The sequence below is a fragment of the Bos indicus genome, chromosome 17 (genome assembly GCF_029378745.1).
Source record: "Bos indicus isolate NIAB-ARS_2022 breed Sahiwal x Tharparkar chromosome 17, NIAB-ARS_B.indTharparkar_mat_pri_1.0, whole genome shotgun sequence".
Classification (NCBI taxonomy): domain Eukaryota; kingdom Metazoa; phylum Chordata; class Mammalia; order Artiodactyla; family Bovidae; genus Bos; species Bos indicus.
This window is the reverse complement of record NC_091776.1, coordinates 69,865,730-69,888,813: the sequence shown is the minus strand read 5'-3', so window position 1 is coordinate 69,888,813 and position 23,084 is coordinate 69,865,730. Positions and strand designations below refer to the sequence as shown.

The 23,084-nt window shown below is 61.7% G+C and overlaps 1 protein-coding gene across 8 annotated transcripts; it reads right to left on the bottom strand.

Annotated features, from left to right (window-relative positions):
* Positions 1–89: 89 nt before the first annotated feature.
* SMTN (smoothelin) lies at positions 90–23,052 on the bottom strand. 8 transcript variants are annotated; one of them, XM_019977490.2, is made up of 21 exons: positions 22,908–23,051; positions 21,061–21,191; positions 16,140–16,288; positions 15,673–15,826; positions 15,503–15,581; positions 15,307–15,404; positions 13,896–14,219; positions 13,734–13,806; positions 13,085–13,156; positions 12,513–13,001; positions 12,148–12,320; positions 8,943–9,095; positions 8,781–8,856; positions 7,446–7,610; positions 7,298–7,360; positions 7,019–7,085; positions 5,914–6,087; positions 5,603–5,720; positions 4,692–4,843; positions 3,538–3,702; positions 90–396 (listed from the first exon to the last, which is right to left on the bottom strand). In XM_019977490.2, the coding sequence occupies exons 2-20, from the start codon at positions 21,109–21,111 to the stop codon at positions 3,558–3,560; spliced, it is 2,775 nt and encodes a 924-aa protein (XP_019833049.2). In that variant the 5' UTR covers positions 21,112–21,191; positions 22,908–23,051; the 3' UTR covers positions 90–396; positions 3,538–3,557. The 8 variants fall into 8 exon arrangements, with proteins under 8 accessions (XP_019833049.2, XP_019833051.2, XP_019833048.2 ...); XM_019977492.2 differs by having other exon boundaries at positions 15,673–15,766; XM_019977489.2 differs by lacking the exon at positions 3,538–3,702.
* Positions 23,053–23,084: the final 32 nt, after the last annotated feature.

Here is a 23,084-nt window from a genome sequence, read left to right as displayed (position 1 = left end):
CATTCCCAGCTGCCTGAGTAGGGACGTGGGCACACCTTGCCCGGCCGCCCTCCATCCAACCCCCCAAGGGAGGCAGAGAGAAATCCGGGTCGTTGAAAACCAATAATTTATCAAAACGCTGCGTGTTTGCGTGGGAAGGTGCCGCGACAGACAGGGCAGCGGTGGGCAGGCGCACAGGGAGGGGATGGTGCCTGGATGGTGGGCGCTGCTTGCCGCGGGCGGCCGTGCGGGCGGCGGAGGGGAAGCTAGACATTCTTGCCGCGCAGGCGCAGCTCGTGGCGCCGCAGGTGGTTGTAGAGCGACTGCACGTAGGTGAAAACGCACTTGGGGTCGGGCTTCTTGCCCATGATCATCATGTCCTCCACCTCCACCAGGGGTACGCAGTCCACCAGCATCCTGCCGGGAGGGGGCACAGGAGTGATTGTCAGCGCCGGCCCCACCTCCTGCGGCGACCCCTCTACTCGAAGGTCTTTCCAGTGCCGCAGCCTGCGGGTCTTGCATAAACTCGACTCCAGATCGATTGACCGGGGGAAAAGCCTTCTAGGAAGGCTGAAACCCCAGGCCCTACCCACCCACGCCTGGAGGCACCCTGGTGGGGAGCAAGGCCAGGCAAATGGAGGCGAAAGAGGAGATCCCTGCCCCATCCCTTGTGTCCAGGCCCGTGGACCTACTGCAGGGTCGAGGTCTCAACCCCTAATCCTGGGGAGGTCCTGACTTCAGACCCCGTCCACTTATCTCTGGAGGGCCGCCTCCTTCTCACTCCCAAAGGTACACTCTAGCTGGCAAAGCCTTTCATTTGGACCGTGGTACCCAAGGGGCCTCAAATCCTTCTCTGCATCCAGGACCACTTCAGTGACCTGAACCCTGGATTATCTGCCAGCTCCCTGGCCTGGGACCTGCTGTAGAGCAGCTCGGGAACCCCCATCTACCTCAAGGGACATTCCTGCTGTGTGAGACGGAGGCCAGGGAGGTGTATGTATGTGTGGGAGGCAGTTCTTTAACGGGGGTGCAGATGAGCGTCCCAGTCAGTACACACTGGACCATTAGCATCACACTCGGGGCCAGGACACCCTGCTGACCATCCTCCAGGGGATCTTCCCAACCCAGGGATTGAACCCAGGTCTCCCTCACTGCAGGCGGATTCTTTACCAGCTGAACCACCAGGGAAGCCCAAGAATACTGGAGTGGGTAGCCTATCCCTTCTCCAGCGGATCTTCCTGACCCAGGAATCGAACCAGGGTCTGCTGCATTGCAGGCAGATTCTTTACCAGCTGAGCTATCAGGGAAGCTCACAGAACAGAAGAGGCATTCATTTCCAGCTCCACCACTTAGTAGGTGCAGGTCTGGGCCTGAGGCGATCCAGGCCCCCAGCCCTGGACGTTGGCACCTGCCTGGGGCCCCCTTCCTTCCATATTGCAGGAGCCCTCGCCCCACTCTGAGGGGAGTGGGCTGCGGCTACTAAATAACTGACAGCCCCAGGGCTCAGAGACAGAGCGCGCTCCCTGGCTCCATTTCCCTTCCTGGAGCCAGACCTCTCCTGCCTCCCATGCGCCACGCCTGGCATACAGTTAACACTGTCACTGTTGTTAAGTGAGTTTCCTTTGGTAGGGGGGGCATGAGGAAAGGAATTGTTCCTGTTCCCAAGACACCCAAGGGCCCAGGACTACCTGCCATCTTGCGCCTTCAAGGTCAGACCCTCAAGGTCAAACCATGTAAGGGCCAGGGCCCACTTTCCTTTCTCCAGGACTCCTTCAGGGAAGAAGCCAGGAAAGCAGGGGACCCGTTTCAGTGTAGGCTCTACTCCCGGCCAGCTGTGGAAGCTAGAGCAAACCCTGCCCTGTGACTCAGTTTCCCCATCTTTACAACAACAGCATAGTCATTCTTTGCCTCATTTGAGTCCTTGGAAGCACCAAGAATGAGTAAGAGGTTCCTGACCCTGTTGCTGACGTGCTGTGTGCCCTGGGGGTCGTCTCTGCCCCAGACTGGGCCTGTTCCAGCTGTACTGTGGTGAAGAGGCAGCCTCTCTCTGTAGCTTCTTCCAGCTGCGGCTATCTCCCGGGGTATCCTGGCCTTTCCCATCGTGGGGCTCCCTCCCACCTCTGGTGTCTTCCCTGGAGACCTTATAAAGCCATTGTTTACACCGGGGCTCACGGCACAGGGCTCTGGCTGCCCCAGTGACAGGCCAAACACCAGGCAATCCGAACAACAGCACGGCTGAGTCACACTTTCCAGCTGGAACGGGGCGGACTGGGCCCCTCTCCCTCCAGGCTGGCCTGCTGGGCAGCAGCTCCCAAGTCCATATATGACCTGGAGACAGCGCCATGCCCATCCTCCCCTCACCTGCACAGCTTCTCTGAATCTATGTGTGCATGTGGGGGTGGCCCCTCACAATGGCTCCAGGCCCTGAGGGGCATCTGGGTGCATTGCAAGCTCTGTCCCTGATTCACATTACTTTAGGCAATCCCTTTTCTCCTTCTGGGCCTTTTGTCTTTTCTTCTCTCTATGAAATGGGTGGGAAAAGGGATGGGGCCAGGAAAAGAGCCACAAGGTGGGGAGTTTGAAGTTCCCGTTTCCAGCCCCGGCTCTGACCTACCACCCCCTGGCACACGATGAGTCCGCCACTGTCTTCTCTCCTCTGAGCTCCTGGTATGTAATGGGCAGTAAGCTCAAGATATGAATTCTCTACTGTGACCCTGATGTGAGATGACCAGACAGGAAATGCCACGGCTGGTTTGGGGATCCAGGACCTCCACCAGAAACATCTTCCTGTTAAACTGGTCTTGTTCCTGAGCCTTTCACCTTAGAGCATGGCACAGCCAACCCCCCAGTGCACCAACTGGAGGCCTGGGACCCTCCTCCCTCCCCAGTGGATCCATCAGAACTCCTATCTCTCTAGTTAAGGTTCTCTAGCTGGCTAGTCCATCCCCTCCCTCCCTGTCCTTCATCAGGCCTCACCCAAGGATTGTTCTAAAATGCTACCTACATCCCTTCTCTGTTTGGAAAACTTTTATGACTCTTGTCTTCAGAAGGAAGTTCGGACTCCTGAATATGACCCCTTCCTCCCCCTCACACCCAGACTAAACAAACATCCTCCCCTGCCTGGGTGTGCCATGCCCTCCACGTCCCTCAGCCCCACCCCGGTGCACTTGGCTGATCCCTCTGCCCGGGATTTCCTCTCCCTCCTTTAGCCTGAACTTGGTATTCAGATGCCAGCTTAGTGTGCACTTTTTTCAGCGAGCTGTCCCAGACCCGCTGGCTGGGTCGGGTGCCTCCCCCGCAACCCCGGGATCCCATGGCCTCCTGGGCTTCCTCCAGCTCTGTCCTGCCCATCTTGGTCATCACTGCCCATTGAGAAGAATGGTCTCATCTGCAAGGTACTGAGCAGCCAGAAGATCAGGCTGTGTCTGGCTCCTTCTGGCTCTTCTCAGGGGGCCCCTCTGCTTCCCCCTCCCTGCTCCGACCTCCCCGGCTTCTCTCTGAGCCCCCATCGAGCAGATCCAGCGCAACAGGGCAGGCGAGCAAGGCGGCGTTCCTCACCGTGGGGCCCCGAGCAGGGGTTAGGACTTTTTGGTTTTTACCAGCCCCTTCTGGACCAGACAGCGGTAGAACTCCTGGATGTACGTGTACACGCACTTCCAGTCAGGCTCTCGAAGCCGGACCATGTCCTCTGTGTCCAGGAGCTGCGGGCAGTCCGCATGAGTCCTGGGGAGGGTAGGGGGCCGGGGAGGGGCGGGGCGGGCCGGGCCCGAGTGGGGCAGCGGGGTGGGGAAAAGAGGCAGAGAAGAGAGAGGGGAGGAGAACAGAGAGACACACACACACACACACACATACAGAGACATGAGTTCAGTTACGTTCTCAGTGCCGCAGTCTGCCAGCCTCCCGCATGCCCCCTCCCCACCGTGGACGTGCCGCTCAACTACCCATCACTAATGGTGTGCGATGCAGACAGGGGTGGGGGCCAGATCAGTCACAGGTGCAGAGAACTCTCGGGGCAAGCGGGAGGGAACGAGGGGTGGGGGGCGATGGCATTGGCGCCGGGGTTGGAGAGGAGGGCTGTGCCCCAGGGAGCGGGGGTGAGGAAGGCGTGAGAGGAGGTGGAGGGGGGGAGGAGGAAGAAGAAATCTGGGGGGATCCAGAAAGAGAGAAGGAGAGGAGGAGAGACAGGTGGAGGAGGGTGCTGAGAGTGAGGTGTGCAGACGGGGCAATGATTCCAAAGTGGAGGGCTTGCGGAAGTCCTATATAAGCCTCTGGCAACACCTATATAGGCTGGGCGGGCACGGTGCCCGGGCCAGGAGCCTCCTTTTGGAATCTCCAGCCGGGATCCCGTGGGAGCAGGAAGCTCTGGTGATAGTGGGAGGAAAGCAGGACAGAGAAAGGGCAGAGAGAGAGGGAGAAGGGGGCAGACGGAGGATGGAGGGGATACGGACAGGGCCACCTGGTGGGCCTTGGCCCGGGCTGGTAGGTGGGCCTCCGGCTCCTTCGTTCCGGCGGGCACCTGGCACGCTCAGCAGCAGGTGGGTGGGGTGGAAGAGGACGGGGGCTTTCTGGGGAAGGTGGGGGGTGGGTCTCAGCTGCTGAATGACAGTGGGGCTGGCCGGCTCCACGGAGCCTCGAAGCGGCTGGGCCTGGCGCAGATCGCCCAGCCCCAGACGCCCGGCCGAGACCAGCAAGGAGCCGACAACCACACTTACTCGGCGGACGAGAAGGCCACCTCGAAGTTCTGACGCCGGTTCTGTGGGCTGAGCTGCCCGTAGTCGAAGGCCTCGGGGAAGAAGTTGTGCACCAGGGCACAGAAGGCCATCCCGTCACTCCAACTCGAGGAGAAGTTCTGGATGTCCACATGCTATGGGCAGTGGGAGGACTGGTCAGCGCCCCCATGCCCTCCACCCTCTGTGTTTTGGCATTCCAGATCTAGGGCAGCCGAGCTCAGAGAGGCCCTGTAGCTTGCTCAAGGTTGCACGGTAGGTGGGCAGTGCCTTCTCCCACTGTTTGTTAACTCCTGTATCTGCTACTTAATGGGCCAGAGTGACCAAGAGGCCCAGCACCACCCCGCTAAGGCCATGGTCATGCCCTCATCACTCTTTCTCTTACGTATAGATAGTCACCCAGTGCATTGAGAGAGCAATGAGGGGGAAGACTCCAAGAGTGGGGTCTGGTCCTGAACCCTGCCCACCATCCAAGGGCCCTCTCTAGGCCCTGCAACTTTATCACTTATTCAGGAATCTAGGGCATGTTATGAGGCTTCTCTGGTGGCTCAGATAAAGAATTTGCCTGCAATGCGGGAGACATGGGTTCAATCCCTGGGTCAGAAAGAGCCCCTAGAGAAGGGAATGGCAACCCCCTCCAGTGTTCTTGCCTGGGAAATCCCATGGACAGAGGAGCCCGGAGGGCTATAGTCCTTGGGATTGCAAAGAGTCAGACGTGACTGAACGACTAACACACACACACACACACACACACACACACACACACACAGCCTGTTATGTGTCACAGAAGAGGAATTCCCATCGTCCCTGCCAGACACAGTGGCTATGAAGGGTACAGCTGCAGCTGGGGGACATATGGGGGTGGGGAGGCCCTCACCTGGCCTCCTGGGGCTCACCTCGTAGCCACGTGTCTTGGCTCGGCACCAGTCTAGCAACATCTGCTTGATGCTGTTGGCGTTGGGGACCCCGAAGCTGGTGGAGCGCTGCACAGCCATGCGGGGTCCACCCGGGCTGCTGCGGGAGTCATGTAGAGAGCCGGGTTACAATGGGCACTTTCTCCACCTGCCCACCCAGTAGGCCAGATCTCCACGCCCCCGCCCACCAGAGCCCAGACCCCGCCCCGTGTGGTCATTAGGCCCCCCGCCCACCAGAGCCCAGACCCCGCCCCATGTAGTCACTAGGCCCCGCCCTGCCCACTGCGACTCACCCTGCCGCGCCTTCCTTCTCCAACTTCTCAATCATAGCCTTGCGCGCCTGGGACGCTGAGGTTTTGGGCAGGCTCTGCGCCTTCATCAGCTCTTTCTTCTTCTCTGCCTGGCGTTTTTCCAGGGCCGCTAGGCTGCCAGACCGTGGGCTGGCCTCATCTTCCCGGTCGAAGATACTGAGGGGTGGGTAAGCGACCGGTAGGGCCCCGGGAGCGGCTCCTGTGCCTCGACCCCGACTCGCCAAGGGCTAGTCACGCTCCAGACCTTACACTCTTCCCGTATCTCCACCACCGGCAATGCCGGCCAGCAACGGAGGGGCTCCCATCACACACGTTTTACAGAGTAGACTGAGGCTCAAAGGAATAGAAAGTAGGAGCCAAGCTCTTTTCAACAGACTTGCCCATGGGGAGTTCTCTTCCAAGGCTCATTATATGCCCAGGTTACAGGTGTGTTCCCATTCCAGGCACTGTCAACTAATAATGACCACCGATGTGCTAACAGCAATGGTAACAGTAATAACAGCTCGTGTCTCTTGAGCCCTTTCTATATGTCATTTTAAATTGCACAAGGGTTAGGGGTGAGCTTACCACTTCCACTGGAGATGAGGAAATGGAGGCCTGTGGCCTCAGATTTCAGAGGGCACGGGGAGGGGGACCAGTGCAAGGACTTGAACACAAGTCTCTGATGCAGAGTCTCCGGACCCCTGCAGTACCCAGCCTGAATTCTTGACCCTACCTACCCCAACGTCCTCTGTAACATAGGCGTACCCCTCCACCACGGGGTTAAGATGTACAGATGCTCTCTGTGACATGGGATGTGGTCTGCAGACACTGGAAAGTGGCAGTGCCATCAGGTAGCTCAGTGTGGTGGGGAGGCCTCGCTAAGACCCCAAGCAAATCGTTGGCCTCCCCCAACGATTTGGCATAGTTGAGAATTACGTGAAATGGCAAGGCAAGCAGGAGTGTTCTGACTCCCACTCTACCTCTCTCTGGCTGTGTGCCCAACATCTCCCAACACCTTGCTCTACCCATCTGTAGAATGGGCATGCAATGAGGTCTCCTGCGGCACTGACTCCTCCGTGGTCTGGGAGAAGGTACCTGTGCTCACCTGCCCATCTTCTTGGATGATGAAGAGGAGAAGGTCTTAGTTTGCATCATGGTGCTGCCACCACCATCTGCAAGAGAGGGAAAGGGGAGCACAGTGAGGTCCCGGGCTGGGAGACGGGGCGGGAGGGCTGGCGGAGGGATGGAGGGAGCCACAGGCAGAGAAGAGAAAGTGACGGCTGGACAGAGAGACACACAGACGAAAGTTCGGAGTGACAGTTCGAGGAAGAGCCTGAGGAGGTGGGCTGGCAGGCAGGAACGCGGAGACGCCCGGTGGCCTTACTCTCTGAGCGCCTCACAAAACTCGACTCCACTGTGGTGGTGCGGGCCGTCCGTGTGCCGTCATCTGCATGGGCAGGGGTGAGAGGAAGGGTGTGAGCGGCGGGATGGAGGGGCCGTGGTCCCGTCCTGAGCCCAGCTTGGCCCCTTACTGGATTGGACGAGCCGCTCGGTCTTGGTGACCGTGCTGACGGCTGAGCCGTCAGCCGTCTGTTGGCTGTGCCTCGTGCTGGTCTTGGTTGTCGTGTTGCCGCGGCCCTCCCCTGGCCGGGCCCGGGCCTCTTGCAGCCGCCGTTCTCGTTCCTTGTCCCGCTGGTCTGGGTGGGGGATGGTCCCACGCATGCCCAGAAAGGTCACCATCGCCCACACAGCACATATGCACGGGCACACGGGGCACACAGATGGGGTGGAGGGCAACTCGTTAGCAACACTGAAGACACGGGGGCAAGGGCCCTCTCTGGGAGTAGCTGGGGGGGAGGGGGGAGCTATAACCTGGGAGGGAATGGGGGCATGTGGTGCACTCGGAAATGAGCAACAGCTGAACTTGAAGGGGGAGAGTATGTGGATCCAAGAAGGGAGTGTCTGTGCGAATGAGTAGCTGAGTCTGGGAGGGAGTATCTCCAGTTAGGGAGGGAGTAGCAGGATCCAGGGAGGAGAAGCTGAGAGAGGGCAGCAGCTGCAGGGGCCTTCAGATAGGTCTTAGCAGGGAGAAGAGCAACTAGAAGTCCACGGACGGAGTCCTTGGAGGTAGCTGAGAAGCCATTTGATCCAGGGACGGGGTAGTTGGGAGAGAAGCTGGCAAAGGGGGTAACTGCCCCAACATCCTCTGTAACACAGGCGTACCCCTGCCTAGAGAAGCAGCAGGTGGGTGGGCATAGAGGCTGGCCAGCCATCCGTGGGCCCTGCAGGAAGCAGCTAGATCCAGAGAGGGAGTAATTGAGAGAATCTGGAGATGCAAACGGGACTAGAAGCTGGAAGAAAGAATAGCTGGGTCCGGGGGTGGGAAGTAGCTGTGCCTGGGGAAGGAGGCAGAGCCCAAGGTGGTCATCGGTGGACCTTGAAGAGAGAAAAGCAGCTGGGAGGAGGAGTATCTGGATTCAGGGAAGGAGCAGTTGACAGAACTTGGAGAAGCAACCGGATGGAAGCAGGAGTTTCTGGGGGAGAGAGTAACCGGGGTCTAGGAGGGAGAAGAGAAGTTGGTTCTGGGTCTGGGAAGCAGGAGAGAAGCATCTAGAAAACGGAAGCGCTGGATCCAGAGGAAGGAGGCCAGGCAAGAGCCGGGTCCAGGAAAGGCAAAGCTGAGTCTAGAGAGTACACTGCGGAGGGCGTTACTGAGCCGGAGTGTCCATGAATAGACCCCAGTGAAGGCAAAGCTGAGTCTAGAGAATACACTGGGGAGGGCGTTACTGAGCCGGAGTGTCCATGAATAGACCCCAGAGAAGGGGGCAGCTGACCTGGGGGCGGGGTGGGGGCACTGGGCTCTCTACCTCTCTTCCTTTGCCGGAGCTCACGCAGTGCAGCCCGGATGAGCTTCCGCTCCTCAAAGTCCGTAGTCTGATCCAGCTGCAGACAGAGCCCCCATCATTTCCCACCTGGTGCCTGCCCGCCCGGGCCCCCGCCCACCCCAAGTCCACCAGATGTGGCCATACCATCTTGTCCAGGACGCTCTCATCCTCGATGGCCATCAGCTCCTCGGCACTCAGCCGGCTCCGGCTCCCTGGTGCTTTGTCCACTCGGGTCTGCTCGGCGCCATTGGCCACCTCCACTGTGGCAGAGGGGGGCTCTGCGGGCTCTGGCTCCATCTGCAGAGAGGGGAAAGGGCATGGGTTATAAGCAGGGCTGTAGATGAAACCAACCGTGCCTCCAAAGGACAGGAGACCAGGCCCTGGGGCTACTGGCACAGGCTTTGAGATACCACTAGCCAGCTGGACTGTCTGCCCAGGCATGGCCACGCTGGTGTGAGGCTCAGGGAAGAGGCACTGAGAGCTTTGTTGCTGGGCTTCCCATGTACCCAGAACTGTCTTGATGCAACTAAGGGTGGCGATAATGGTGATTTCCATTCAGTAGTGAGCACTGTGTGAACACTGAGTATTCCTAACAGATGGGAAAGCTGAGGCTCAGGGCAGCTGTGGGACTTGTCCCCAGTCCTTCTAGAAGTGTGACGCGGCCCGGCGTCTGCGCTGAAGCCTAACCCCTGAACCCGAGTTCCTTCTGCCGCTTCGTTCCCAGCCCCCTCCCAGGCAGGCTGTGCCCTGTCCTGCCCGTTCCCAAAGCCTGGGTCCTCCTGGGCCAGTGCCCAGGCAGCATGTGTCCCCCCTCCACACGGTGAGGGAGCTGGACCAAGGCCCACAGGCTCCTGACCAGGTGTCTGACCAGGGCTGCCCAGAGCCAAGTCCTCTCTGGAGCTCGCCCCTGCTCCCCACTCCCAGCACGTCACCCCCTAAGGGGCCCCTCTAGCCTCAACCTAGCCTCCTACCCATCCCAGGGCATCTCCCCAGACCCCATGCAGACAAGCCCCCAGCCCAGCTATCACAGCCCCATCCCCTCCTGGCAGGGCCCCTTGGTCTGCTGTAAGGGTAAGGAGAGACGAGGTGGCAGCTGCTTCGGGGAGGCTCGGCCTGGCTGGGGCAGGGAGTGGGGGTGGGGCTGGGGGCTGGGCCCCGGCCAGGGGCTGCCAGGGCAGCCGCCACGTGTGCCTCAGGGCCAGGGGCATGGCACCATCTTGCCTTAGCCTTGGAGCACCGGCGCCCCAGTCCCCTGTACAGACAGGAAAACTGAGGCTCAGAACGGGTGGTGGCACCCCTAAGGTCCTCCGGCAGAGGCCGAGCCTGGCTCCAAACCAGCCCCCCCAGCAGCCCACAGGGACTTACGAGACTGGCGCTGTGGGCAGGGCCGGCAGAGGAGCGGCGGCGGGTGCTGAAGGCAGGTGGGTGGGCCACGGGGGTCCCGGCATCCTCGGCCGCCTGGAACAGGGCCTCGGGGTCTGCGGCGGCCAGGAGCAGCTCACTGGGCTCCAGCTCAGGCTCAAGGTCAGGCACAAGCGGGACCCCCATCCGCAGGCTCAGCACCTCCACCTGCCTGCCCAGTGCATCCAGCCGCCGGCTCAGAGCGGCCGTCTCCACCCGCAGCTCTTCGGCTGCCCGGGCCACCGGCTCCATGGCCGAGGCTGCTGCTTCAGCGGCCTGGGTCACCGCCGCCCGGCCCGCCTCAGCCACCGCCCGCAGCTCCTCCAAGGCCCGGCCCAGTCGCTCCTCGAGGGCTGCGGCCAGCTCCGAGCCCGGCCCCGGGACCCCCGGCATGGTGCTGGTGGGGGGCTGTGCGGTGGGATGACGCCAGGGACTGTGCTGGGGACTGCTGCTCCTGGCTGGCCGACTCGGGCTTTGCAGCTGGTCCTGAGGGCGCAGGCAAGGGCAGCGGGCCTGCCCCGCCCCTGCTGGCCTCCCGGCCCGCCGCCCGCCAGCTGGGGCTGTAGCCCAAATAGAAACCTATTCTGGGCTCCCTCTGGAAGGGGGCCGTGGGGGGAGGGGCAGCCTGCCCAAGCAGGCGGACCGCCAGGCCTGGCCCTGGCCTTGCAGAGATCGCAGACCGGCAGCACAGCAAGGCTGCCCAGGTGCTGAAGCACTGCCTATTCCCCGTGGGTGGGGAGACTGAGGGAGGGGGCAAGGAACGGGCCTGTCAGGGCCCCCGTGTGCATGAGCGGAGAGGACCCAGCCTGCCAGGCTCCAGACGCCTGCATCCTCTGCTCTGCCCTCACGCCATGCTGTTTTAGAAAGCCTCGAGCAGGTTGGGGGCAGGACTTCGCGCAACCTGCTGTGGCGAGTGCCTGGTCCCTGAGATAGACGTCCTCTGCCAGCCTCTGTGCTCAGATCCAACCACAGCTTTGAGCAGGTGCATCCTAGGCACACCATCTGCCTCCCTTTGCTTCTGGAGGGGGACTCTGAGGCCAGTTGGTGGTCTCAGATCCCCAGGCCCCCGGTGGTGTCTCCCATCACCCCCAGAGCCTCAGCCACCCTGTCCTCACCTCCTTGGCAGATAGTGGTTTAAGTGCCGACCTGGGAGGGGAAGGGTGCTTCCTGCCCCCGCCCTCTCCCTGTCACCCCTAAAGCTGGCTCTATTCTCTCTCACTTCGAAGTCCCACTCAGCCCCTGGAGCAGCACTGAGGCCATTACCTGGGCAGCCGGGTGGCTCACTGGGGATTCCCTCCCCTGCAGAGCGTCCAGCCAGCTGATGCTGGGCTCCAGGATGAATAATGGAAGGCTGCAGCGGATTCAGTTCCCACGGCACCTGCTGGGCTGCTGCCTCACCTGACTGGCACCCCCCTGCCTGTGCCCCCATCGGTGCTTCAGCCCAGTATCCCCTCCCCCAAGATGCTGACGCAGATGGCAATCGCTAATCTCCAGTCTCCCAACGGGCCAGGCTGATCTTGGATGAGCAGATGAGCGGCTCTGCACCTCAGGGCTGAGGTCCAGCGCAGGGTCGGAGCAGGGCCCCTGTGGCCGCTACAGGATGGGGGGTGGGTGTGGAGGGGCAAGCCCTCACCACCCTCCCTGACCTCGCTTTTCCCATCCGTTCATGAGGAATGCACTGGCCAATTCTGGAGTAGGGGCCGGAAATCATCACATGGGAAGCTTAAGGCCGGTACGCAGTGAGCTTCCGACACGCCTAGTGGCTGATTGGTGAGGTCTGGCCTTAGCTCTGCCACCAACTGGTTGTGGGCTGGGGGCACCTCCCCTGTCTGGGCCTCGTTTTCCCGTGTGTGTAGTAGGAGAGAATCCCGGCGAGCCCTAACACCCTGAAGCCGTCCACGTGAGGCCGATGATGGGGAGGCTGACGGGGTGAGGAGCAAGGGCTCACCTTTATGCTGCAGCCTCCTCGGCTACCCAGGGAGGCAGGGCTGAAGCTGGTGACGTGAGTGACACTGCCCAGCCGGGCTAGGTTCCCAGGGCTGCTGATGTGGGTGATGGTGCTCTTGCCCCCACTGCTGGTGCTAATGAGGGTGGGGGGCGCCCGCAGCCCCAGCGTCAGTTCTGGAGGGGGAGAAGGACAACCGTCAGGATCAGAGGTGGGGGCATTGCCAGTCCAGGCTGATGGCGCCCCTCGTTTCCAGCGCACCCTCTGGAGACACCCTGAGCCCTGGCCACGGCACGTGTCCTGTGTGCGGAGCTGGACGGCCATAGGCACGCAACCCCCAGCAGTGGGGAGGCAGAGGGGAGGCCTACCTGCCCTCTGGTTGCCCGTGGGCAGCAGCACCCGGCCTGTGGAGGCCTGGCCCCGGCCATCCTTGATCTCGATGGTGAATGTGGTCTTCATACTGGCCCCTGGCTCGGCGGCGCCCACGGCCACGGGCAGCGGGGCGCTGGGCTCCTCTGAGCCGGCCACGGGCCCCCCTGCTCTGTTTTCAAGGGACCTGACGGCCAAGCCCCGCCCCCTGGGGCCCTCCTCCCGAGGGCAGCTCTGAAGCTGGGCCAGGGGCCGGGCTGTTCCCCGCGAGGAGGGGCCACTGGAGGAGGAGGAGGAGGCGGCAGGGGTGGTGCTGGTGTGGGAGGGGCCTGGGAGCCTGGCAGGGGTCGAGGGGCCGAGGGCCGCGCGGGGTGGGCCTTCCTGGAGCCCAGCAGCCATAGGAGAGTCCGATGTGAACTTGAGCACGCGGTCCCGGACGGAGCCCGCCCGCTGGAACGGGGAAGGTCCGCTGGCGAGGGGGGTGGGCTCTAGACGGGACGGGGCAGGTCGTCAGTGGTTGGCTGGGACAGGCACTGCCCAGAGCCCAGGGTTGGGGGGAACAGGCAAGTACCTCGGTTCTGGGCTGGCTGGCGGGGGCTGAGCACAGACAGGGAGAGTTGGCAGGGGCGAGGGTCAGCCAGGTCTGGCAGCATGGGGAGGCGGTAGCGGCCAAGTTGAGGCGGGGCAGAGAAAGGAGAGTGGACAGTGGAGACCACCTCTTGGAGTCCTCTCTTCCACACCCCTCTAGCCTACCAGCCCATCCTGCAACTCCCACAGCTCCCGGCTTCCCCACGCAGCTGCGTCCCTCTCTCTCTCACAGGCCCCTCCTCCCGCTGACCCCAGGATGACTTGGACACTGCCAGGAGCTGGGGCTAGGCTTGGGCCGGAGGAAGGGTGCCCAGATCCTCCCTGCCGATGGGGAAGGGGGACACTCCCCTGGCCAGCACTGCCCAGGGCTGCAGCTGGGAGATGGGTGCACTCCCTTTTTGGGGAAAAGAATGTGCCTGAGGCCCGTTGCCTTTCAAGGCTGCAGGAGAGCCTCTGGCCATGGGTGGGGGGGAGTGGGCCGGGCGGGGGGCGGGGACACCTCGGGGGCAGTGGGAGGAGGCAGTGTCAGAGAGGGCCTGGACCCGAGGGTGCTGGAGCCGTCCAGGCACCACAACCCATTTTGCAGGCAGGGAAGGGGAGGCCCGCGCTGTCTCTGCTGCCGGAACCCTCACCTGCTCTCTTTGTGTCTGAGCGACCTTTGGTGGGGCCTTGGGCGGCAGGGGGCTCCGTGGGGCTGGGCGGGAACTGCAGGGGAGACACGGTGTGGGCAGGGGTCTGACTCCCAGACCCGGGAGCTCACCTGCTTGGCAAGCCCGCCCCTCATCCCGACTCACCTTGTCGACCACCTGCCCGTCTGTGCTGGGGGTGGCTGGAGGCTCCTGGGGCTCAGGGCTGGTAGCCCTGGGCGGGCTTGGGGGAGGCTCGGGACTGCCCAGAGCCTCGGGGGCAGGGCACAGGGCCTCCTCGGCAGGCTCCAGCGGAGGCTCAGGAGAGGTAGTGGTGGGCGAACCGTCGGCTGAGGCAGGTGGGCTGGGTGTGTCCCTGGGAGGGGCCCGCAGCAGGAGCGTCACCGTGGTCACATCCCGGCTGGAGCTGCTGGGGGTCGGGGTTGGCTCTGGGACCTCCACCTGCTGCTTCTGTTCCTCTGGCTTCGGCACCTGCGGGAGGCCCACAGGATGCGGCCAAGGCTCCCTAGGCTGGCAGCGCCCCGGGCAGGGCATGCAAAGCAGAGGGGCTGGGCATGGCTTCCTGCAGGTGCACCTGTGCAAGCGTGGTTGCTGGCGCACCACAAGCGGTCTCTGATCCCCACTTCCCAACCTCTTGGCACTGCCTGGTCACAGGAAGTTCAGAGAGGACCAGCTCCTGATGTCAGGGGTTAGGGACAGCAGCAGACCTTCTGGGGACTCCCAGACTTAACAGATTCCTGGAGTGGAGACCCCTAACCCCTGGCCTCAGCCTGGTTAACCCGTGGGGTAGGGGGCTTCCCAGGTGGCACAGTGGTGAAGAATCTGCCTGCAATGCAGGAGATGCGGCTTTGATTTCTGGGTTGGGAAGATCCTGGAGGAGAGAATGGCTACCCACTCCGGTATTCTTGTCTGGAGAATCCCATGGACAGAGGAGCCTGGTGGGCCACAGTCCACGGGTTAGCAAAGAGTCAGATACAACTGAGCGACTAACACTCGGGGCAGCCCTGCCAGGTCCAGGGGCCCAGTGGCTCTGCCGGCCACTTAGGGAACCTGCAGGGCCCGACCTCTCACCCACACGCCCTGGAGAACAGACCCTGTGAACAGCTGGGGCCTGAAGGCGGGACCCGATGAGCCAAGGTAAGGATGTGGGCTGTCTGGAGCAGGAGGGGCGGCCACGGATGGTCTAAGCTGGGCCGCAGCCAGGGTCTGATTTGCATTTCAGGGAGATCCCCGGTCTGCTGAGTGGAGGCTGGATGGCTAGTGTGGGGGTGGGAGGTAGGCCTGGGAGCAGGGAGGCCAGCAGGGTGGTAATGGGAGACAGACAGGAGCCTGGGAGCAGTGCAGATAAGCTGGCTTTGCTCAGGAGGCCTGGGTAGAGATGAACTCTGGCATGGGGACATGTCACCAGAGCTTGTCTGGAAGAGTGGGGCAGAAGCCTGAGATTAGAGCCCCAGTATTCCCCAAACACAAGCTGGGCACCCCCCCCAACAGTGAGAGACACACAGGCGCTCTGTGGTGCTGGCATTGGTCGGCCCAGGACCTCACCCACGCCCCTTACCTCACATGGTTCTAGCCGGCGTGCTGCCTGCCCCTTGCTGTCCTCTCTTGAGCCACTGTTGGGACGCCCGCTGTACAGCCTTCCAGCCAAGGTGGCAGCTGGAAGGGAAGGGAGAAGTGTCAGGTGAGAGCCAAGGGGTCGGGGGGTTGGTGGAGGGGTCGCTGAGGGCAGCGTGCAGCAGGGCCGGGGCGCGTACCCTCGATCTCCTGGGCCCGCACACGGCGGATGGCGGCTCGGATCAGCTTCCGCTCCTCGTATTCCGCGGCGCCCCGCAGCTGCGGGTGAGGGGTGGGTGTCGGGTGTTGGGCTGTGAGTCCAGGTCTTCACCGGCCCAGTCCCCTCCCTTGCCCCTGGCCCAGGCCTCACCAGTGCAGTCAGCTCCTCCACATCATTCATTGACTCCAGCCGTCCTGCCAGCCGTGCCAGAGCAGCCCGCTGCTCAGCCTCCCGCTGCTGGGAGCTGCAGGGACACCATAACTGGTCACCTCCGCGGCCAGGGCCGAGTCCTGGAGGATGTGGGCTGAGGGTGGAGGCCAGGACAGGGTACCCGGAACTTCAGCAGAGGGGCAGGTAGCTGTGCACACCCTCTGGCTACACGCTGGCACATGCACGCCCAGGGACCTGAGTGCTAATACCACACGGGCGTGGCCAGGCACGTGGTCCACGCCTGCAAACATCCTTGTATACTACCCCAAATGCGTGCCCATGCGGCCGTGTGCACACCCAGATGGGCAGCAGACACCTGGCTCAGGCCTGCCTGCACAACACGCGCTGAGCCCTGGCACATTCGGTCCCACCTGCGTGTGTCCCCACTCCCCGCGACCGACACTCACTGCAGCCAGTTCTCCTTGTTGTCCTGCCGCTCGGCACGGAAGCGCTTCGATGCCAGGGCCTCCTCCTCGCGTTCCAGCTCCTGCCGCTGCAGCTCCCGGATGGCTGAGCGGATGCGTCGCCGCTCTGCCAGATCCGTCGTGACCTCCAACTGTGGACAGGCGGAGGCGGCAGTGGGGGGTGGGGGGCAAGTCATTTTGGCTGCCAGGGGCGGAGGGCGGGCAACCAGCCGCCCACGGCTTGGCCTGGGGCACAATGAATGGTCTGTCTTGGCTCCCTCTGCCCCAAGCCCATCACGTGCCTGCCTGCCCACTCAAACCTGGTCTCAGGGGGAGACCCAGATCACGGCCAGGGCTTCTGGAAGGCCCACCATGCACGGTGATCCACAGACTGGGCAGCCGGCATCCCACCCACCTGAGCCAGATGCCAAGTCAGGCATGCCTTCCTGTGATTCTACTCCTGCCTCTCAGAGCCCTTCAACGAACCCCGAGAGCCACGGAGTCATTTGTGGAGGAGGAGAGAGGCCATCCTAAGGGCCCCTAACAGCGTCCCTCGGCAGGGAAGGGTGATTCGGGCTGCTGGGGTCCAGCTGTGAGCAAGGGAGACTCCCACAGTCCCGGTGCACCACAGCCTTGCTGATGGGTGGCAGCCTCATCCATATTGGACAGATGGGGAAACTGAGGCAGGGGCAGGCCCTCAGGAGTCAGAGCTCCCTGCCTGGTCGGGGGCTCTTTTTCTCCCTACGCTGGTCCAGCTCCAGCCACCATTAAAGAGGCAAAGGGGCTGGTGCCCGTAATGTTAGGGCCAACCCCCCAGACAGATAAGGCAGCTTGCACTAGGGTCTACCCAGGGCCCTAGAGAGGGCATCCATGGGGACAGGTGCTCCCACCAGCTTCTCGGCCCGTCCTTCCCTGGCAAACTGAAGGTGACTGGTCTAACCAGGTCCGGGAAAGGGCACCTTCTCTGGGTGGTCAGCCAGCCCTACTGCCCCCACCCTCATCCTCCCCACGGAGCCTCTGTGGGAGAGGGGAGAAGGACTGGCTTAGGGCCCCCAGGACGATAATGGCAGAGATAGGCCTCCAGGGTGGGGTCTGTGTCAGGTGGGGGCAAGTGTACACACGGTGATTTCCTCCATACCGCCCACCCCCCCGCCCCCAGTCCCCAAGGGACAGCCCTGGGAACCCTCTGCTGCCATTCTGTTCCGCTTCCTCCGCCATCATTCCTTCCTGCTCCCTGGGGGGTCAGGTGGGAGCTGGGGATGTTTCAGCGGGGGGTGTGGCTGGCCCAGCTTAGCCATGAGCTCACTTGTACCAGTCTGAAGAGAGCAGAGACAAGTGACAGAGCCCCCCAGGGAACCTTCAGTCTTCACATTCCCTAGGAGCTTTGGGAGGGTCCCTGGAGGCTCAAGACAGGACAACCACCCCCCCACCCCCCGCTACCAGCTGGCTCCAGCCCCAGTCAATCTCTGCTGGGTGGTCAGAATCATATCCCCAACTTCTCTAGTCTTGGCTTTCTCACTTGGTCCCCCTTCGGGGCAGTGGGTGGGGATAGAGGAGGTGACTCGGGGTCCCCCACCTTGCAGAGCTGTGTATGGTTGATTCCAGAGTCAGACAAGAGGGGAGAGAGAAAAGTGAGGGAAGTGAGGACAGGATCCCCAGAGGCATTTATAATGTTTACTGAGAATCTGTGTGCAGATCCTGTGCTGAGTCCCATAACTGTCCCAACTTCACAGAAGCCCTAGGCACTCTATTACTCCCATTTGACAGATGAGGACACTGAGGCTCAGGGAAAAGTGATCTGAGCCAGGGTTTGAACCCAGGTTTGAACCCAGGTAAAGCGTCTGTCTACAATGTGGGAGACCTGGGTTCGATCCCTGGGTCGGGAAATTCCCTGGAGAAGGAAATGGCAACCCACTCCAGTACTCTTGCCTAGAAAATCCCATGGGGTCGCAAAGAGTCGGACATGACTGAGTGACTTCACTTTCACTTACCATGACTCTGGGGCCTTCCCTGGGCTGAGGATAGCTCTGTGACTGTTGTCTGTCTACTATGGTGAATATCTTGATGACCCTCGTACTATACTGGGGACCCCCTGCAGCCTGTACTAGAGATGCCCCGGGGTTTAAGGGAGTCTATTATGCGGGAGCAGGTGGAGAATGAAGCTCAGCTCTCCACCCCCAGTCCTGACCTTGACTCAGGCCCCAAGCCCTCTGTGGTAAGCTAGGAGATTGTGGGCCTGGGAGGCCAGCTGATGCAGCCCCTCCTGTGCAGAGGGTAAAGAGGCTCAGAGATGCAATGAGCCCTAGCCCTTTGTCTCCTGGGTTCCCCTTCCCAAACCCCTGGAATCCTGAGATGGGGTTCTCATCCTTGAAGAAAGGTTGATGTGGGAACTTCTGCCCACCCCTGGGAGCCTCAGTGTCCCCATCTGGAAAATGGGAGCCTCTGTCTGATTCCCCACCGTGGGTGGGGCAGGGCTGGGGAATGGACAGCCCCACCCCACTGGTGACCCTCGCGCATGACCCGTCCCTTTGGGCTTGGAGACAAAGGTCCGCCCACCGTGTCCCTGCTGTGTGTCCCGCGTTGCCAGCCCTCTCCGGCCCCACCGCCCTGAGTGGAGGGGGCTGTTGTTGGGAGGGAAGGAAGTACAAAGCGCCATTGTCCGCCGGGGGGAAAGGGAAGGAGATGGGGCGGTTTCCGAAACTGCCCGGTGAAATTCTCCTGGGAGGAAAGAGGGTGCTTCCTCCTCCCGGGGGGCTGGGCCTCCGAGTACTTTGTACTCTGGCTGCCGGGGGCGACTGAGCCCCGGCGTCTTCCTGTCCCCACCAGCACCACGGGGGAGACTTTGCGGGCATTGCTCAGTGCCGGCTCCTCCAGGTACGGAAGAGGGACCGGCCGGCAGCGAAGCCAGGCCTCGCCAGAGGGCGCTGAAGGCACGCGGGCCGCTCGACCGCTGCTGCCCGCACCGCCCACGCCTCTCCCAAACAGCCCGGCCCGGAGCCAGCCAGACAGGAAGCCCCCCGCCACCGCCTGCTTTAACATCCCCGGCTATGGAGAGGAAACACAGGTTCGCGGACTTAAGCAGCTTCCGCAGGTCACCCAGCTAGTGTCAGTGCCCGATCTCCAGCCCGGGACCGAGGCGGAGGGCGTCCCAGTGTGTGGCGGAGGCGCACGTGGTGTTCGTGGCCCCAGGCACCCCCTTCCCGCACAGCCCCTCTCCGAGTTCGCAGGCATATGCGGGAGCACATCCGGAGGGCATCTCGGGTTCCCCAAATCGGCCCGACGCTCAGGCGCGGGTCAACTTTTCCCTTATAAGGCCCGGCCCCGCGGGGAGGAGCCCGGCTCGGGACGCCCCCTGTTCCTGCCACGAGGACGGCGCGCGCGGGGCGGGACCCTCGGCAGCGCTGGGGCGCAGTAATGGCGGGCGCCTGGCCGCGGAGGGCCTGGTCCTGGAATGGGAAGGATTTAGGGAAAGGGAAGGCGGGGTTCGGGGTCCAAGACGAGGGCCGAGGTCTTGCTAGTCCTCTCCCAGGGAGGGGGTCGGGGATGAGCGGCGTACAGCCAACGGTCCAGCTTCTCCGAAACCCTTTTTCCAGTGCCCAAGCCTGCATGAAGCAGGGGTGGCAGCTGAGAGCCGTGAGCCTGGGCGGACCCCTAGAGATGGGGATGCGCGGAGACCTGGCTTTCTCTTCACTACCCGCGTTAGGATTCTGACTTCCTGCCGGGAAGTCGAGCTGACAAGGTGGGAGACTTTGGAAGTCCATCTTCAGGTTGCACACAGCCGCCTGTGGCAGTGGCAGACACCCAGAGTCTGAGGTGCTGTCCGAGGCCGAGTTTCTTGGGTAGACGACGGCAGTGACTGGGCTGAGCTGGCTGGCTCCAGCCCCTGCCTCCAAAGGAATGGAATGGGGGTGGGGTGGGTCATTTGCCTTCTCCCAGGGAAAGTAAATCTTTAATTTACCCCCTGGACACGGGTCAGGGGCTGAGGGGGTGGGGCTCTGGCCCCTTCTCCTGTCCCACTGCTCTCTGCCCTTGCTGGTGGGCACATACTTGCCCTGCTCGATTGCCCCACTACCTCTCTGTGCATGGTACCGATGTTGGGGGAGGGGCTTCAAGAAGAAACTAGGGAAAGGGGATATAGGGGGCCCATCTTTTTCCACACCAAGATCTAGGCCCATGCCTCATTCCATCCCCGTGCCAGCTGAAGGACCTAGATATTATGTTCACACACATTGCCCCCACCTCCCATTTTACAGATAGATTAGAAGTCACAGAGCTCCTAAGGGTCCCCAAGGCCTGTCTTGATGAGCTCTTCTGGCCTTGACTTATCCAGGTCTCTTGGTCTCCCGTGATCCTCTTTGGGGGTTTGTTTGGATCCTGGCTAATCCTTTTCCTAGCTGGGCAGGTGACTTCCTTTTCCTAGTCACCCTGGGCAGGTGACTTTACCTCTCCGAGCCACAGTATTCTCCTCCTGGTTCTTGGAGCTGCTGTGACCATTCTGCGAGACGGAATTAGCCGCCCAGCCTGCTCCTTGCTATTCCCTGGCGTATTATTAATCATTGCTGCTACTGTTATCATTGGGCTGGCCTCCAGGGGTGGATACTGCCCAGGCTGTTGCTTGGGAGAGGCAAATCCAGCCTCCCCACACCTGTGGCTGCACATGGGCAAGTCCTCACCAGTTACTGTTTAAACAGGTGGTGGCACTGGGGGGCTGGGAGAAACAACCTCAGCACCTGGCATGGATGGGCACATGCCACCAGAACCTCTGCATCAGCCACGTGGAACAGCCCTAGCCCTGTTTCCCTGAGCCGTCCCTCTGGCCCCTCCCCCATCACCTCCTCTCGTCACCTGAGAGGTATCCTGGACAGACCCTGCCTCTCCGGCCTGGCTTGTCTGTCCTCATAGTAGAGATGATGGGACCACTTACCAGCTTCCGCAGGGCTCCCTCATCCAGCCCAGCTAAGGTTTCGTCTGCCATCTTGCTGGCCCTGAGCTCCGTCCGTCCCTTCCCGGTGAGTTCCCCAGTGCCTCTGGCACCTGATGCCAGCTCAGGAAATTCTGCAGTGGATAGACGTGAGTCAGGCCTGCGGAGACCTCCAGAAACCACAGGCACTTGGGCTCTTGTGCCTCAGTTTCCCCCTCTAACCCATGATCATCCATTGGTGTCCCATCCTTCTTATCTGTGATGTCACTCCTGGCTGGGAGGTGCCTTCTTCCCTCAGGTAGTGTGTGCTGGAAAACTCAACGAACCAAGAGGAGAAGCCCCTAGTTCCAGTCACCTGGACTGCTAGCTTGCTGTGTGGCCTCAGCTGGCCCTTGCCATATCTAAGCATCAAACAGGGAGGGTAGGGATCTGGATTGTGAAGCCAGGGCCCAGCAAGGCCCACCCAAGCTGTGCTCACCACCAGGGGGTGCCGGCCACACTCCATGGCTTCCTGCCCCACCCACCCATCCCCAGGGCCAGCCCAGCCCCCAGTCATCCCAAAAGCTCAGCCTCTGGCTATGGACTAAGCCCAAACCCAAGTCCTTGCTGCTCTAGCGCCACTCGCACTTCCCCAGGTAACTTAAGCCATTGGAGGTAACATTCTGTCTTCCAATGCTTGAGGACAGCCCTCTGCACACACCCCTCTCCACTCCTCCCCTTCCCGCCCTCCCCCGATGCCAACTGCCCTGACTTCATGAAGCCAGGTGTCCGGACACCCAGCTTCTCCTGCCAATTCCCACACTTAGAATTCAGTTCCCTAGCTGGAAAAACATTCAGAAACTGATCCGCCCAGCTCCTGGACTTTGAAAAACAGGATTGGAGAGGGCCATAGGACTGTCACGGAGGAAGGAGGATCCCAAAGACCCAGAGGGCAGGGAAAGGATTTAAACTTGGCCACCTCTAGCTTCTGAAGTCCCCTTCCAAAGTGCCCTCAGGGGCTCAGGACACTCCCTCTTGCCCTATTACTGTCTCTCAAAATGGCCCCCTAAATCCTGGCCCAGCTTCCCAGGGTAACTCTTTTCTTCCTCCCGCAGCCCTAACCTTTCTGGAATCTCCAGGGCCCATGGCCTGACACACCAGAGGTGCTCAGTTACTGTACGGTGACTGAAATGGTCCCAGGATTGCCCCTGCTCCCGCTGATTCATCCCACAGTCATCCCTTCCCCCTCCCCAGAACAGTCACCTTTTGAGTCACCTCATCCGGTGAATGGGTCTGGGGGTGTCCTAGTCCACACACTTGGGGTTCGTGGGACTCTGCCTGTTCAAGTCGCTGCTTGCTTCCCCATCCCTGTAGTCTCGGACAGGTGGCAACCTCCCAAACTCCCTCTGCTGCGGTCCTTCATAAGCAGTTACCAGACTTAGGTTCTGTGGATATTCTGAGTTCCCCCATGTCTTCTGAGGGGCAGGGATCCCTAATGCTGAATCTAGAACTCCTAGGGAAGTCTCTTTCTCTTCAGGAATTCCCGCCGCTGCTCCACGCCAGTCCCATGGCTCCCTGTCACACAGTGTGGGGGTCCCCAAAGTTTGTGAGGGGCCTCAGAGGAACGGAGGAGCTTCCTCGGGGTTTCTGCCCCCATAGACTTACACCCCTGGTGGTCGTGGAGCCTCCTGGAGATCCGTGAGCGTCTTTACCCCGGGTCTCAGAACTTTTACCCCGTCGCTTAGCGCCCCCGTGGATGGGTGGGAGCTCCCAGACCTGAGGGTCCCAGAACCCTGGGAGTCCACATATCCGGGTGCCACCCTCGAACCCGTTGGGGGTCCTGCTGCCGCCCGGAGGCCCCGTACACCCACCTCTCCGTCTGGTCCGCCCGTCCCGCGCGGGCTCAGGTTAGGTCGTTCGGAATCCAACAGATGGACGACTAGGAGCGGTCAGGCGGAAGGCGCCGCGACCGGGATCCCAGGCCCGCTCAGCAACCGTCCCCGGGATTCTGCTAGCACCGCCTGTCCAGCCGCGCCTGCAGCCCCGAG